The sequence below is a fragment of the Carcharodon carcharias genome, chromosome 8 (genome assembly GCF_017639515.1).
Source record: "Carcharodon carcharias isolate sCarCar2 chromosome 8, sCarCar2.pri, whole genome shotgun sequence".
In the NCBI taxonomy this organism is placed as follows: Eukaryota; Metazoa; Chordata; class Chondrichthyes; order Lamniformes; family Lamnidae; genus Carcharodon; species Carcharodon carcharias.
The window spans coordinates 49620147-49634809 of NC_054474.1; the positions used below are offsets into that span (position 1 = coordinate 49620147).

General features: G+C 37.6%; 1 protein-coding gene across 8 annotated transcripts in view; it reads right to left on the reverse strand.

Annotated features, from left to right (window-relative positions):
• LOC121280941 (mitogen-activated protein kinase 9) overlaps window positions 1-14663 on the reverse strand; it is a 79539-nt gene that overhangs the window by 46176 nt on the left and 18700 nt on the right. For 3 of the 8 annotated variants that reach the window (XM_041193398.1, XM_041193396.1, XM_041193403.1), the window contains 6 exons: window positions 12627-12761; window positions 8400-8529; window positions 7255-7313; window positions 7001-7139; window positions 6499-6664; window positions 3892-3963 (listed from right to left, as the gene is read on the reverse strand). In XM_041193398.1, the coding sequence (XP_041049332.1) occupies window positions 3892-3963; window positions 6499-6664; window positions 7001-7139; window positions 7255-7313; window positions 8400-8529; window positions 12627-12748 (688 nt within the window). In that variant the 5' untranslated portion in view covers window positions 12749-12761. Of the gene's footprint in view, window positions 1-3891; window positions 3964-6498; window positions 6665-7000; window positions 7140-7254; window positions 7314-8399; window positions 8530-12626; window positions 12791-14663 lie in introns of those variants that run through there. The other 5 variants (XM_041193402.1, XM_041193400.1, XM_041193401.1 and 2 more) reach the window with 3 other exon arrangements.

A 14663-nucleotide genomic window follows, 5' to 3' on the forward strand; every position in this document is an offset into this window, starting at 1 on the left:
TGTAATGACAAGTTTGAAGGTGTGGCCGTGCATATGGATTGGAGACTTTATATGGAATGAGATTAGGGAGAATAGGGATCCAGAGAAATGAGTGACAGCTGAGGCAAGAGAAAAACAGGGTGAGCAGAGATGGGACTTGGAATCGAGGATAAGTTGCCACTCAGTGCAAAGACTGAGTGGACATCGCGAAAAAAAAAACTGGGGAAGGGAATGATGATTTTACAGGAGAGGCTAGGTTGCTGCTTATAATGAGATGGTGTTGAGTGCTTCAATGAAATTTCTTGAAGCATGCCAGGCATAGGGTTATCCAAGGAGGATTCAAGCATGACACACTGGCAGTACAGTTGGAACACTGAGGAAAATAAGATTGCAAAAGGATGAGGAGGAAAAGCACTAGGGAGGGGAGAAATAAAGGTGGCTCAACTGCAAGGGGATTAAACATGAAAGAAGGGAAAAGATGAGTGCGGTAAAAAGGGAAAAAGGTAACAAAGTAATATGCCAATGTCTATAGGAGCAGCCAAAATGCACATGTGAATGAATAGAGGGAGATCCAGTTACACACTCATGCCAGAAATTTGTATGGCCAATATATCTATCCTAAGTATGTTTTAAAAAATACAGGATCCTGGAATTATAAACAGGGACAAAAAGTACATAAGTAAACAAGTTATGCTCAACCATCATAAATCAATGATTAGGTCTCAACTGGAGTATTGCATCCAATTCTGGGCATCACACTTTAGGATGATTATGAAGGCCTTAGAGAAGATGCAACGGAGATTTACTTGTATGGCACCAGGGATGAGGGACTCCAGTTGTGTAGAGAGATTAGAAAAACTTGGATTAATTGTTTCTGCTGTAAGGAGAGCAAAGGGAGAGTAAATAAAGATGTTCAAAATGTTGAGGGGGTTTTTGATGAGGGTACATACAGAGCACCTGTTGCCACTGTCAGGCAGGTCAGTAACTAGAAGGCACAGAATCAATATAATTGGCAAAAAGAACTAAAGGGAGATGAGAAGAGCTTATTTTTAATGCAGAGAGTTATGATGATCTGGATGTACTACCTGAAGAATATGATGTAAAAAGATTCAAAAATAAGGGAATTGGGTCTGTATTTGAAAAGGAAAATTTTGTAAGGGAAAGAGCAAGGACTAATTAGATAGCTCATTCAAATAGTCAGCAGCATTGGCAGAGGCACAACGCAACTGTGCTACATGCTTCTATAATTCTATAAAAGCATGGATTAGTCAGGAAAGCTTGATTACTGAACTGTTTGAAAAATTAAATGTGAACAGCACATTTCTGATGGGAGAGGGCTCTGAAGAGGCCAGAAAAACAAATGTGAGAATTTCAGCTGTTGGAGGGAGAAGAAAATACACAGAACAAGCAGGATTGGGGGTGGGCAACATACTCTGTAAAGGTAGCTTTAAACTTGTAAATTGAACTTGCTGATTGAACCAAAATGTATCTACTATTAGTGGTAGTGAATTTTAAACAGAAGAAAGGAGACTGGGGAGGTGGGGGCAGGGTGCGGTTGCAAACTTATCTAAGTAATCTTACAAAACCTTTGTTGCACTGCTTCACAGACTAGACGCGTCATCAGAATGTTCTTACTGTCAACTTATGTTATCAAGAAATTATTCAACCATAATGATATAATTAAGAACCACAGTTTTCAAAATCAGAATGCCATATTTCCCTTTTTGAAGATTTTTAACTGGATGCCTTTTGTCCAATAAGATCGTATCTTCATTGACATTTTCAGGTCTTTTTACCACAAAAGGTATCTAGACAACAGGTGTACTGTCAAGGTGACAAGGCATTTTCTTTATGGTACGCAGAAAAACATTTCACCTGCTATAACAGAATACTCCACAAAACAGTGAGAATATATATTTTTAACACAATAGATGCATTTACTGTTGTAGAAACTACTGTGTTAAAGCAGTCAAAGACCATCAAGGAAAAATTATTATTTAAACCAAATATGTTAACCTCAGAAACTCAGCATGAAATAAAAAAAAAATATTTATACAAGGTAGCTTTCCTGGTCTTCAAAGGAGTCGATTGTTAATTATATGTGGATTTTATCTTCAAAGAAAAATACACCCAAGGTGAGCAATACATATTTTTTCTATTTTATGATCTAGAACAGGCATAAATTTTATTTTCAAAATATTTTTGGCTGTCTAGAATTGGTTAAGACTCTTCTGCTTTCTTCAATAACAACAGTATAAATAAATCTTTTTAATGGAAGTTTTCAGTATCTTGTTATAATTATCCTTGGGAGAAGTTCAAAGCTACAGCATAACATGATTATTTTAAGCCCGCAAAGGCGTTATGTAACACCCAATTTATTGCATTTCACCAGAAATATTGTAATGCCAGGAGAGGAGCAATCATCCCTCAACTTGGTACACTGAAGATCATCCAAAGAAACTGATGGCTTTGACCTATACCAGACTTTCCAATTACTGGATCTTCAGATTGGCAACAATAGAACAAAGAAAAAAATAACTAAAGGGGGCACCTAAAGATCATCAAAAGTCTGATGGCTTTAAACCAACAGAGATAAACTGATATTTTGGTTTGCAGTGCTTACATCAGCCAATATATAGACTAGAACAAAGATTAACATAATAACTATCATTAAACCATGAGACTATTTAGTTGATTAACAGAAAAAGGTCTGAATTAGTAGTGCACAACGTATTGCTGAATATTAACCAAAGTATCTAAAGTAATCATAAGCATACATTGCTTGGCAAAAATACAAATCTTGGAGTTTATTACTGCCACTATATAATGCCATTGTCTAACCAGTTCTATTTGTCCTATGTACTTTCATCTTGGAATTCACGAAGATTAATCTTTTCTTCACCAATCAAATTTTAAAAAAACTGGCCATGGCATTATATAATTACAACCACATGGATACCAAACAACATGAAGCATGATTCAAGATAAACTCGAGTAACAGAAATAATGATATGGAAGATTTGATATCTATGCACTAGACTTTCAGTGGCTTGCATGCATGTCAGGAGGAGCAGTCAAAAGGAAACAAATCTAAGCAGTCTGGTTAGTATTATGATTGTGCAAAATTTGCTATGAAACACAAAATGTAGGTAAAGCTATGTGAATAAAAGTAGAGCAAATTCAAGTTTTAAAAAATTATGCTCTAAGTTTTCAGGTGAAACCTGAAAGTATGGTTTCTCCTTTGCATTTATCTTGCCATTTTGAAGGGACAGCTCTGTAATCTTTATTAAACTATACTCAAAAACAGAAAATTTATAATTTGTACTTCACAAATCGGAAACAACTTAGCATGAAAGACCATAGGATAAAATAAATATTTGTTAATGTTTAAGCACTTCAACTAACAAGTTAACATTTTTAAATAAAACTTCTACATAACAGTGTTGCAAATTATACTTACAAAATACAATCCTTAGAAAAGAATTTTATTTCTTCAGTGAATAGAGTCAACCTGACAATTGGATAACTCAAGTGCTCCTTTCTGTGGCCATCAATTAGCTTTAGAAGCTACTTCTTGCTCTCTTTTGTTGGACAAAGGTAGTTTTAAGAAAGAGAAAAAATGTTTTGCACAATGTGTAGGAGGAGGAAAGTATTAATGTACTTAGATAGGATATTAATGTAATGCAGGTAACAGATTTAATAACAAGTAAAAATCAAGACACGTACTGAGAGCTTCGCTAGAAGAAAAAGTTCAAGAATGGCAAGCTGGGAAAATAATGAAAAATAACTAAAATAAAGTTGTATTTCATCTTAAAAACATCAATTTTTGGTCCTCAAAATGAGGGAAAAGTAATTCTCTTTTTGTTCTTAACATTTATGGCTTTAGATTCAAGAATGGCTGGGGAAGGATACGATCAGTGCCCTGGAATAGCACAGAACCTTTCAGCATTTCTCCCATGATGCACCCCACTGACCAGATATCAACTGAAAATAAAATGAAATGATGGATAATTACCATGCCTTTCAGAAAATGAAAACCACAACAAGAAAGATATGTATTGAAATTTACATAATGTGACAATGAGAAGGAATATATTCCAGCAGTAACAAATTGTAGGGTCTGGGAATTGTATATCAGCAAGCCCAGTAAACTTTCATTTTAGGTATACTTAAGAAGCACTTAATGTGAATGAACAAACTTTGTTTTTTTTGTACAAGGATACAGTCCCTTCCAGGAAACAGGATTTTGTGGAGTACCATTTCTGCCATAATGCAACCAACAGACCATAAATCCACTATACGATTTAGGTGGGTAAGATTAACAGAAAAATGAAAAGAAAATGCTATTTAACACGCCGCCAAATTACCGCACAAAATTCAATCAAAAGCGCTACAACAGCACTTTACATAAATCAGTCAGTCCTCTTAAGAACCAACTGCAAAAATTTCATTTGTCTGTTTTAAGTTTTGTGACTTGATTTTGTTTAACAATTAAGCTTAAAGCAACTGTTTTAGTATATTCATAAAATAGAACAAATTATACCAGATTATACGAAACAGGATTTTTTTTAAAAAGGCAATCATTGTATCATGAATGTTAAGAGTTAAAATTTACAGTAAATTACATCTGAAAGCTTTTTCAATTTTATATTCAGAAATAAAAATAAAAGATCAGAATTCTCTGAGTCTGCCTATTTTTAATATTAATCATTTTGAATCAGATTCATATTAACTTTTTTTCCCTGCATTACAGCATGTCTATTTATTCTACATGTACATTACTTTTTTTGAAGAAAATACCAAGAAAATAAAAAAGGTGTACTTCAAATTCAACTGGAATCTTTAAAAATAAATTCAGCTTGACACTACATGGCAGAACTGAATAAAAGTACATTGAAAGAGTCAAGAGTACTGCATCTTGTTAAATCACGTTTTTGTTCGAAAAGTTTATTAGGGTGCACATCCTATTTTTTATGAATCAACATCAGTGTATTTTTAGTTTAAGATAATTTTTAAAAGCCTGGTAACTTTTTGAAAATAAGGTTACATTAGGATTGATTCCAATTCTGAAACTGGTATTTGACATAATAAACATTACAGTGCAGTCTCTTTAATTGGAGCAATCCTTCTCACACCCCCGCCATTTCCATCATTAAGAGATGACCTTGAGCTTCCTAAAGAAAGGATGTTACAACGTTAGAAGTGCAACACCACCAGTACGCCACAATTCTTTTTAAACAAGCAGCTAGAGAATTACTGCAATAGATTGCACCATCAGCAAGCCTTCTGGAGGAGCATATGGCCAGTGACGCAATAGAGCTGACAGGTGTCCTACTACTTTTTGAGAACTGGACTTCATTATCATGCCACCGTCGAGGGTGTCAAATGGGTGTCTTGCTGCAGTTCACCAAATCCATGCCAGGCCAAAATCAAGCAGCCCAAAGACTTACTAGGTCGGATGCAAGATAGGTCAGAGACATGGAATAGGTGGGGTCTGGGGCAGCAGCAGCCTGCATTATTTTTGTGGCCTCCTGGTCTTGCTGCGGTTTCATATCAACCATTTTTGGAGCAATATTGTCCCAATTTTATCCAGAGTTAGTGTAAATCTCTCCTATTATTTCAACATATATTTTCCTCCTGATAAGTTGTTTAACAAAACCTCAACAATGAGAACTGATGGCCAAACTGACTTGGTGCGCTTCCTCACCCAGATGGTGTAAGAGCTAAATCATCAACAGGGCTACATAGTCATTAATACACTGCATTTCAACAACAGGGCAATTTCAACTAAATATATACTTTCCCAGCTTAGTTGTTTATAACTCCATCTTCGAGTGATTGAAATTTAAAATTTGCCTGAAGAGAAGCTGTAGAGAAAATTCAAGGGGAAGAAACGAAAACTAATAGAGTAAGACTGAAACTATGGGATAGATTTTCAACTTGCTGCATATAAGCACAAAACTGCAATTACGGATCAGCCACCCGTTATGGAAAAGCCCAATTTTCATTTCCACTACGTCAGTTATATGTCTGGGAAGTTTTACCCCATGTCTTCCCAGTTGAATCACTATCCCAGTTATCAAAAATTGTTTTGTTTGTCACAAGTTGGTAAAAAAAAATTGCAATTCAAGTCACTGTGATCATAAAATTCAAAATTAAATTGTTAATCTGTGCTGAGTAAACTGATATCAACCAAGGCAAAAATTAGGTACTCCATATGGCTTCAACCTGCCCAGGCTGGGGAGAGCAAGGGCTCAATGAGTTCCTGTTCCAAAACACTAGAACTGAAAAGTGCATGTGTGAATATCAACTGAGCAGATCAGGTTCAGCTGCAATTCCTGTCAACAAGAAATGACTACCTGGGTGATGTTCTGCACCACTAGAGGTACCAATAGTGCCATAATCCAACAAGAAGTATTAACAGCATCAGGACAGAAACTGGCAAAAATGTCACTCAGAATTCATACCAACTACATGTTTGTGTCTTCAAATATGTACCCTGCTCTATGGTAAGCTTACCATTTTCCTTGTATCCCATTCCTAGGATAACTTCAGGTGCTCTATAATATCGTGTCACTACATATGGGGTCATCATAAAATTAGTACAGGCAGTTCTTGCCAGTCCAAAATCTAGGATTTTCAGAGTGCAGTCTGACTTTACTACTATGTTGCTGGGTTTCAAATCCTGTTGTAAACAAAAAAATAACACCTGAAACACTTAAAAAGATAATATACATGAATGCATCAGCTTAAAAGTAGCACCAAATTCAATTCTTAAACAGCATATGACTCCAAGGTGCCACTATGATTTACACTACAAACTGTGTTATTGGGCAGTAATAAGCTGCTTCATATGCTCACGATCTATTAAAAATGCAGTAAATTGTACTAGCGCTTAAGCAGAAAATGATGCATACATCACAAACATTCAAAAACACAAGTTCTTTTGCCAAAACTACATGCATTGTCATACACAATATGTGCTCCCAAAATTGAATAAATTAAAACCCTGAGTACCTACTCTGTGGATAATGCCAGCTGAGTGAAGGTGCTTAATACCACATAACATCTGGTATAGAAGGTAGGACATTCTCTCATGGTCTAGCTCCATATGGATAACTTGGCACAAGTTGGCATCCATCAACTCCATTACCAAGTAACTACAGAATACAGAATTAATGTTACAACCATTTTTATGTACTTCACTTGACACTAATCCTCCACAAGGAAATTTTAGAATCTATTACCTTTGTCACATTTTATTCAAATACTTACACATCTTGGAATTCTTCTAAAGACTTCTGTGGTGTAAATACATTTAACAAACTAATAATCTGCAAGGAGAAATTTAAATTATCAGTTTTATGTAGAATTGTCAGAGCTGTACTACCTCCACAGTCCTCGTTTTATTAGTAACTAGGGATTAATACACAGTTCTGAAGAAGAGTGATATTGGGCTCGAAATATTAATTCTGTTTCTCTCTCCACAGATACTGCCAGACCTACTCAGTTTTTCCAGGATTTTCCATTTTTATTTCTGATTTTCAGCATCAGTAGTATTTGCTTTTACATTAATACAGTCCCTGGCTGCTCAAAGTAAACATTACAATATAAACTCTCAAAATACAAAATTCATGCAGTTCATATTTCTGAAAAAAGGGATGCAAAAAAATGTTAAAATTATTTTATATGTACTGTAACAGAAAAGGTAGATTGAGTATTGCACTGTTTTAAACTCGTTAGTTGAAAGGCTGAGAAAACTTGGAATGAATTTTTTTTAAACATTTCTCTTTGTATAGTTTTTTTTCATTTAATTCTATTTGAATTATAGGAGCAGCCAACTATCTATTTCACTACCATTATTTAGTGCTTTTCTTTAAGCTGCATGTATCTTTGCGTGTTTATACTTAGGAATCTAAGTGGCCCAATGATCTTTGCATATTTAGGAAACCAAATGAAACAAATGGATTCCTGCAATTAAATTTAAACATTTTGAAAAAAGCCAAACAATTAAATAACTACAGAAATCTAAACAAAGAACAAGAATGTTTCAAGCATGCTTGAATTTTAAATTGCAGTGTGCAAGTCGTTTACAATAATGTTTTTCTATCATTTTACAATGAAACATTTTCCCTATTTAAACAAGCTACAGGCAAAATGAAGGCTTCATCATGGTTCCTAGCATTATTTCTATTGTGAACTTGCCAAGCAATGCTGTTCCATTCATTTGTTTTATCTTTCTGCCATGGTGGGAATTAAACCGTATATACTAGCGATAATGATGCACTATTTCATTGTGCTACTTTTTAAACCGTGGGTGCAAGACAAATATTCTGTATTACTGTAATTTTACTTTAACTACTCACCATCTATAATTTGCTCAAGACAATGGAATATTACAAAAATATTTCTCGACTTACATTTTTATGATTAACACACTTAAGAAGAACAAGCTCTCTGTAAGCTCTCTTTGCATGAGTTTGGTTTTGGAAAGGTCTACTGAGTTTCTTAACAGCAACACTTCCATCAAGTACACTATCATATGCAGCACTGTAATTCAAAAAAAGCAGTAAGTAAATTTTCTCCAACATATAAATGCCAAGAAACAAAGTAATTTAAGACTTGTATCTTTCTTGAGTGGCTGACTTCATAAACAGGAAAATGAGCATTTAAATTAAACTTCAGCATCATGTTCAGAAGAACCCACTACAGTATGGATGAGATGCAGGTTCTTAACTTTGACTCCATGACTTTAGATGGACTGTTTAGGCAATATGCAGTTTGCAAGTGAAGAAAATTCAAGGGCAAGTTTTTTTTTTTTATTTGTTCATGGGATGTGGGCATCGCTAGCTAGGCCAGCATTTATTGCCCATCCCTAATTGCCCCCAAGAATGTGATGGTGATCTTAAACCACTGCAATCCATGTGGTGTAGGTACACCCACAGTGCTGTTAGGGAGGGAGTTCCAGGATTTTTACCCAGCGACAGTAAAGGAACGGCAATATAGTTCCAAATCAAGATGGCGAGTGACTTGGAGGGGAACTTCCAGGTGGTGATGCTCTAATGTACCTGCTGCCCTTGTCCTTCTAGATGCTGGTGGTCGTAGGTTTGGAAGGTGCTGTCTAAGGGGGCTTGGTGAGTAAACCAATGCAAACCTATGTGAAAGATAATGTACAAGAATGATATGGAAAAAGCCCAGAAATACATAGTTGACCCACACATTTGGACATCAACCATCACATGGTGCTACAAATAATGACTGGGGGAAAACTTAAGACATTCAAAATTGAAATACAGGACAGAAATTCTCAGTTCTTAGTTCTAAATGGGCAATTGCATTTTTATTTTAGTGGCAGTTTGTTGAATGTGAATTGATTTCCAATTATCCATAAGGAATCAAATAACTAGAGCTATGGATAAGGCTTTAAACTAGAAGTGAGGGGCAGGTGGAGGAAGGTTCAGGTGAGGGAAAACATATGAATCAACAAAGGTCAAAGCCACAGAGCAGTGTAGTAATTTGGTTAAAGATAAGCAGAGCATGATGGAAGGGAACATAGATTTTAACGATAATAGTGAATTAGTGAATAAGGCCAAATCAGGGAAAATGGGAAGAAGTTTAACTAAAGGCACTTTACCTGAATGTATGAAGCATTTGAAACAAGATAGATGAAGAAACAGCACAAGCAGAATTAAATGGGTTTGATCTAATAACAGCCATTATGGAGACATTGTTGCATGGTGACCAAGGCTGGGAACTAAATATTCCAGTGTACCGATGCTTCTAAAAGACAGACAAAATAGAAAAGGAAGGTGGGGGGAGGATGTCCCTGATACTAAAGAATGACACAAGGACAACAATGAGAAAGAATCTTGGCTCAGACAATCAGGAAGTGGAATCGAGAGGGGTGGAGATAATAAATAACATGGGGCAAAAAACATTGGCAATAGTAGTTTATATGCTCCTGAATAGTAGTTATACTGTTGGCCACAAGAGGAGCTTTTAACAAAGGTAATGCAATAATCATGGGAGTTTTAATCTTCATATAGACTGGACAAATCAAATTGACAGTAGTAGTTTGAAGGACGATTTTATGGAATGCATTTGAGACATTTTCCTACATTAGAACCTCATGGAACCAACCAGGGAACAGGCCATTTTAGAACAGGTCTTGTATGAGGAGTCAGGATTAAATAGTGATTTCATATTAAGAGATCCTCCGGGAAAGAGTTATCATAATATGATGAATTTCACATAGAGTCCAAGAGTAATGTACTTGGTCCAGAACAAGAGTGTTTAACTTAAATAAAGTCAATTATATAGGTAGAAGAGGCGAGTTGACAAAGGTAGGTTGGGCAATTACTTTAAAAAGTATGATGGCAAATAAGCAGTGGCGAACATGTAGAGAAATATTTAATAATTCTCAACAAATACACATTTTGAAAGAAATAAAAACTCCATGGAAAAAGGGGTCTATTCATGACTGATTTAAGGATAGTATTAGATTGAAAGAAGAGCCTTATAATGTTGCTAAGATGTGTAGTAAACCTGAGGATTGGGAGATTTTAGAAACCACCAAAGAATTTGAGGGAAGATTGGGTCGTCTAGGCCTGTATGCACGGGAGTCTAAAAGAACGAGAAGGGGCCTCACTGAAATGCATAAAATTCTGACAGGGCTGGACAGACTGGATGCAGGGATAATGTTTCCCCTGGCTGGGGAGTCCAGAACAAGCGGTCACAGTCTCAGGGTGGGCCATTTAAGATTGATGAGGAGAAATTTCTTCACTCAGAGGGTAGTGAACCTGTGGAGTCTCTATCGCTGAAGGCTGTGGAGGCCAAGTCACTGAATATATTTAAGGAAATAGATAGCTGGATAAATAAATAGATGGGGAGAAAGCAGGATATGGTTTGAGATAGAGGATCAGCCATGATCATATTGAATTGGCGGAGCAAGCTCGAGGAGTTGAATGGCCTACTCCTGCTCCTATTTTCTATATTTCTAAGACCGACCAAAAATTGATAAAGACTGCTTAAAAATCAGAGTAGCCAGGATCAGAGATAGGCAGGGTAAAAAATTGAGCCCCGTTGGCCAGCGCACTAGTTACCCAGCTCCATCCTGCCTCCCAACCATTTTTGCAGACCCAAGTTTGGGGCCAGCATGGCAACTAATCAGGCTCACTAAGAGTCCAAGGCTAATAAAGGGGCCAACTGAAATTTTCCAATCGGCCTCCAGGTTCCCACACTGGCAGGGGCCAATTTAGGTGCCTGAAGGAAGCAGCAACAGACAGGGTAAGGGGCAGCTCCTCAGGCAGGCCTAGAAGTCCTCCCTACCTGCCTGCATGTATGCATGCAGGAGTAGCTACAGGCAATCTTGTAGAGGGGCTGCAGCCCCACAGTGGGGGCCTGGCTGCTAAATCTCTCTTTTAATTAGAGCTTTAAAATGTTAGAGAGTAAAGACCACCATGTTGAAGCATCCTCCCTCTTACTGAGCTTGCTGCTCCTCTCAAGCTGGAAGGCCTATGATTGGCCCTCCAAGGCTTCAAGAGCCCTGCTTGCCATCCTTAATTGGATGCAGAACCTGTCTCCAGGGCAAGTAAGACCCCACACCCTCCACAAAAATCCCAGTGAGTGACTGCTTCACCCAGGGAGGATTTGGGGCCCGGAAATGGTCTCGACTTCTGTTTCTCACCCCAAGAAGGAAAATCCTGCCTTTTGTATCTGTCTTTTCTGAAGCCACAAAAAAATATACTGGAAATAGTGGAGAATCAATGGCCTAATGACAGGAAGGGCCAAATGAGAATGAGGAATTTAAAGTAATTAATGTTACAGCAATAGTAGATTGAACAATTAATGTGACTAAAAATTGACAAATCCCCTAGAACTGATGGTCTCCATCCTAGAGTTCCAACGTGGTGACTGCAGAGACAGGGGGTGCATTTGGTTGTGATATTCCAAAATTCCCTAGATTGCGGAATAGTGCCAATGGACTGGAAGGTAGCAAATATTCAAGAATTGAGGAAGAGAGAAAAGAACTACTATAGGTCAATTAGCCTGACATCAGTCACTGGGAAAATGCTGGAATCCATTAAGAAAGTGATAACAAGGCACTTGGAAGATCACAACATAATTAGGCAGGGTCAACAAGGTTTATGAAAGGGAAATCATGTTTGACAAAATTACTAGCATATTTTGAGCTTGTAATTAGCCAGACAAATAAAGAAGAGCCAGCAGATGAGGTACATTTAGATTTTTAAGAGACCTTTGATAAGATGCCAAAAGAAAGGATGATACACTAAGGGCTCATGAGGGTTAAGGTAAGGATAGAGGATTGCTTAAAGACCAGAAACAGTGTAGGAATAAACTGGCAATTTTCAGGTTGGCAGGCTGTTAGTGAGGTGCCACAAGAATCAGTGCTGGTGGCTCAGTTCTTCACAATCCATATTAATGGTTTAGATGAAGGGAAAAGAGTACAAATGCAAAAGGGCAAGGGGGAAGAGCATACATGCAAAAAAAAAAGGACAAGTGTGTATGCAAAGGAAAGTGGCATGGAGCAAAGAGCAGTCCAGCCTCCCCTTTTCACAAAGTCAGCCAATTTATATACAGCAAATACTTCAGGCCTTATATAGGCACTAATTTTAGCATATACTTACCAGACAATACCCTGAGCCCCCGAACCTATGGACTTCAATGACTGGTAACGCTTAAGAACAGTGAAGGTAGAATCACCAACTTGTACACTGTAGAATCCTGTCTCACTGTTAATTTCACTCATGTTGTAGTGTTTTCTGTAACAGAACCTATAATAATAAAAATTCTAGACAAAAATGGAAGATTTATTCCTTAACTTCTAACCAAACTATTTGCACTGAAAAATGATCTTTATAATAGTTGCAGGTTTTTAAAAAAAATTATTTCAAGATTTTGCAATGTAAACATACTAATTTTATTTTTCCTTGAGTGGCTAATGCAATTTAGTTAAGTTAGCAATGACTAATTTCACACATGCTTGGACTGAACTAGAAATGGTGGTGTTTTGCCTCCCTATATTGAACACATCTCACATTCAACGATATTAAATCAAAAATCTTACACTTTGTATACAAAATCTTGCTTTTTATTTGTCTTTGGTCATACCTTAGTGACAACCTTTCCCACATGTATAATCTAAAATGCATGAATAAACTAATAATGTATTACACCTTCCCACCAGTAGTGGCATTAGTGCATCAGATTTACATCAGACAGCTTCTCAGCGTGTACTACAGGGAGGTGCTGATGCTCCAAATGCCACAGCTTCTAATTAACTGTAAGTACAAAATAAAGTATAGATAAAAATTAATACAATGTATGTTTTTAAGATGGGTGCTGAATGTCTGCACACACAATTCAATTATTCCTTGCCCTCTAAACCCACCATGCCTGAAGAGTCTCGAAACGTTAACCGTGTTCCTCTCTGCAGATGCTGCTGGACCTGCTGAGTTTTTCCAGGTATTTTTATTTTTGTTTGGATTTCCAGCATCCGCAGTTTTTTGCTTTTATGCCTGAAGACTATGCTTGGTCTTAGCTTTGTTTACAGTATTAGACAAGTTCGATAGAGCAAGAGTGAAGATATTCTCAAGTATAAATCATCCTGGGTCTGATTCTTTCTCAGGCTTCTTAATAACGTTAAGACAACTGGGTAAATAATCAATAATATTTTGGGCCTGATCTTAACTCTGCAATTAAATGGGTTTTGCTTGAACTTAAGAAATAGGAGGAATAGGCTATTCGGCCCCTCAAGCCTGCCCTGCCATTCAATAAGGTCATGGCTGATCTGCCCCAGGCCTCATCTCTTTAGTGCCAGCTCCTCATAACCCTCATTTCCCTGATATTTCAAAAATCTATCTAGCTCCTCTTTAAATACTTTCAGTGATCTAGCCTCCACAACTCTCTGGGGTAGAGAATTCCAGGCATTCACTACTCTTAGGGAAGAAATTCCTTCATTCTCAGTTTTAAATGAGTGCCCCCTTATTCTGTAACTAGGGCCTAAATCTTCTGGTCGGCGTACGGGGGTGGGTGTAACATGACGCGCAGTGACGTCGGGCGTCCGTCCCAACATCACCGCCCGTCATTCAGATCTTCAGTTTGGTGGGCATGCACCAGAATCGGCTGCGTGCCCGCTGAACTGTCAAAGGCCTATTAAGTCCATTAATCAGCTAATTGAAGCACTTGTAAGGGCTGCCCATCCAACCTTAAGGTCAGCAGGCAGGCGAAGAGCCCAGGCGGCTTTTGCATTTTTCATGGAAACTCATCCACGGGCGGGATGAGGTTCCAAGAAGGCTTTATAGCTTTAATAAAAATATTTAATAAAATTCAGAAGACATGTCTCTCAGCTCATGTGACACTGTCACATGAGGAGACATGCCTGAATATTTTTTTTAATTCTTTATTTCAAGTTTACACAATCAGATTCATCTCCCTGAAGCAGCTCTGTCCCTCAGGGAGGTTTCTGCACTCTTTTGCACGCATGCATGAAAAAGAGCAGGCCCCGACTTTCCTTCCTCCCCCCGCCCGCTGAGCGCTTCCTGATGCGTGTCACGCTGGGCGGGCCTTAAATGGCCCGCCCACATAAAATGGCTGCGAGCCCACCCGTGCCCGCCCAGTCCACACAAAGGGGGGAAAATTCTCTCCTAGTTCAAGATTCCCCC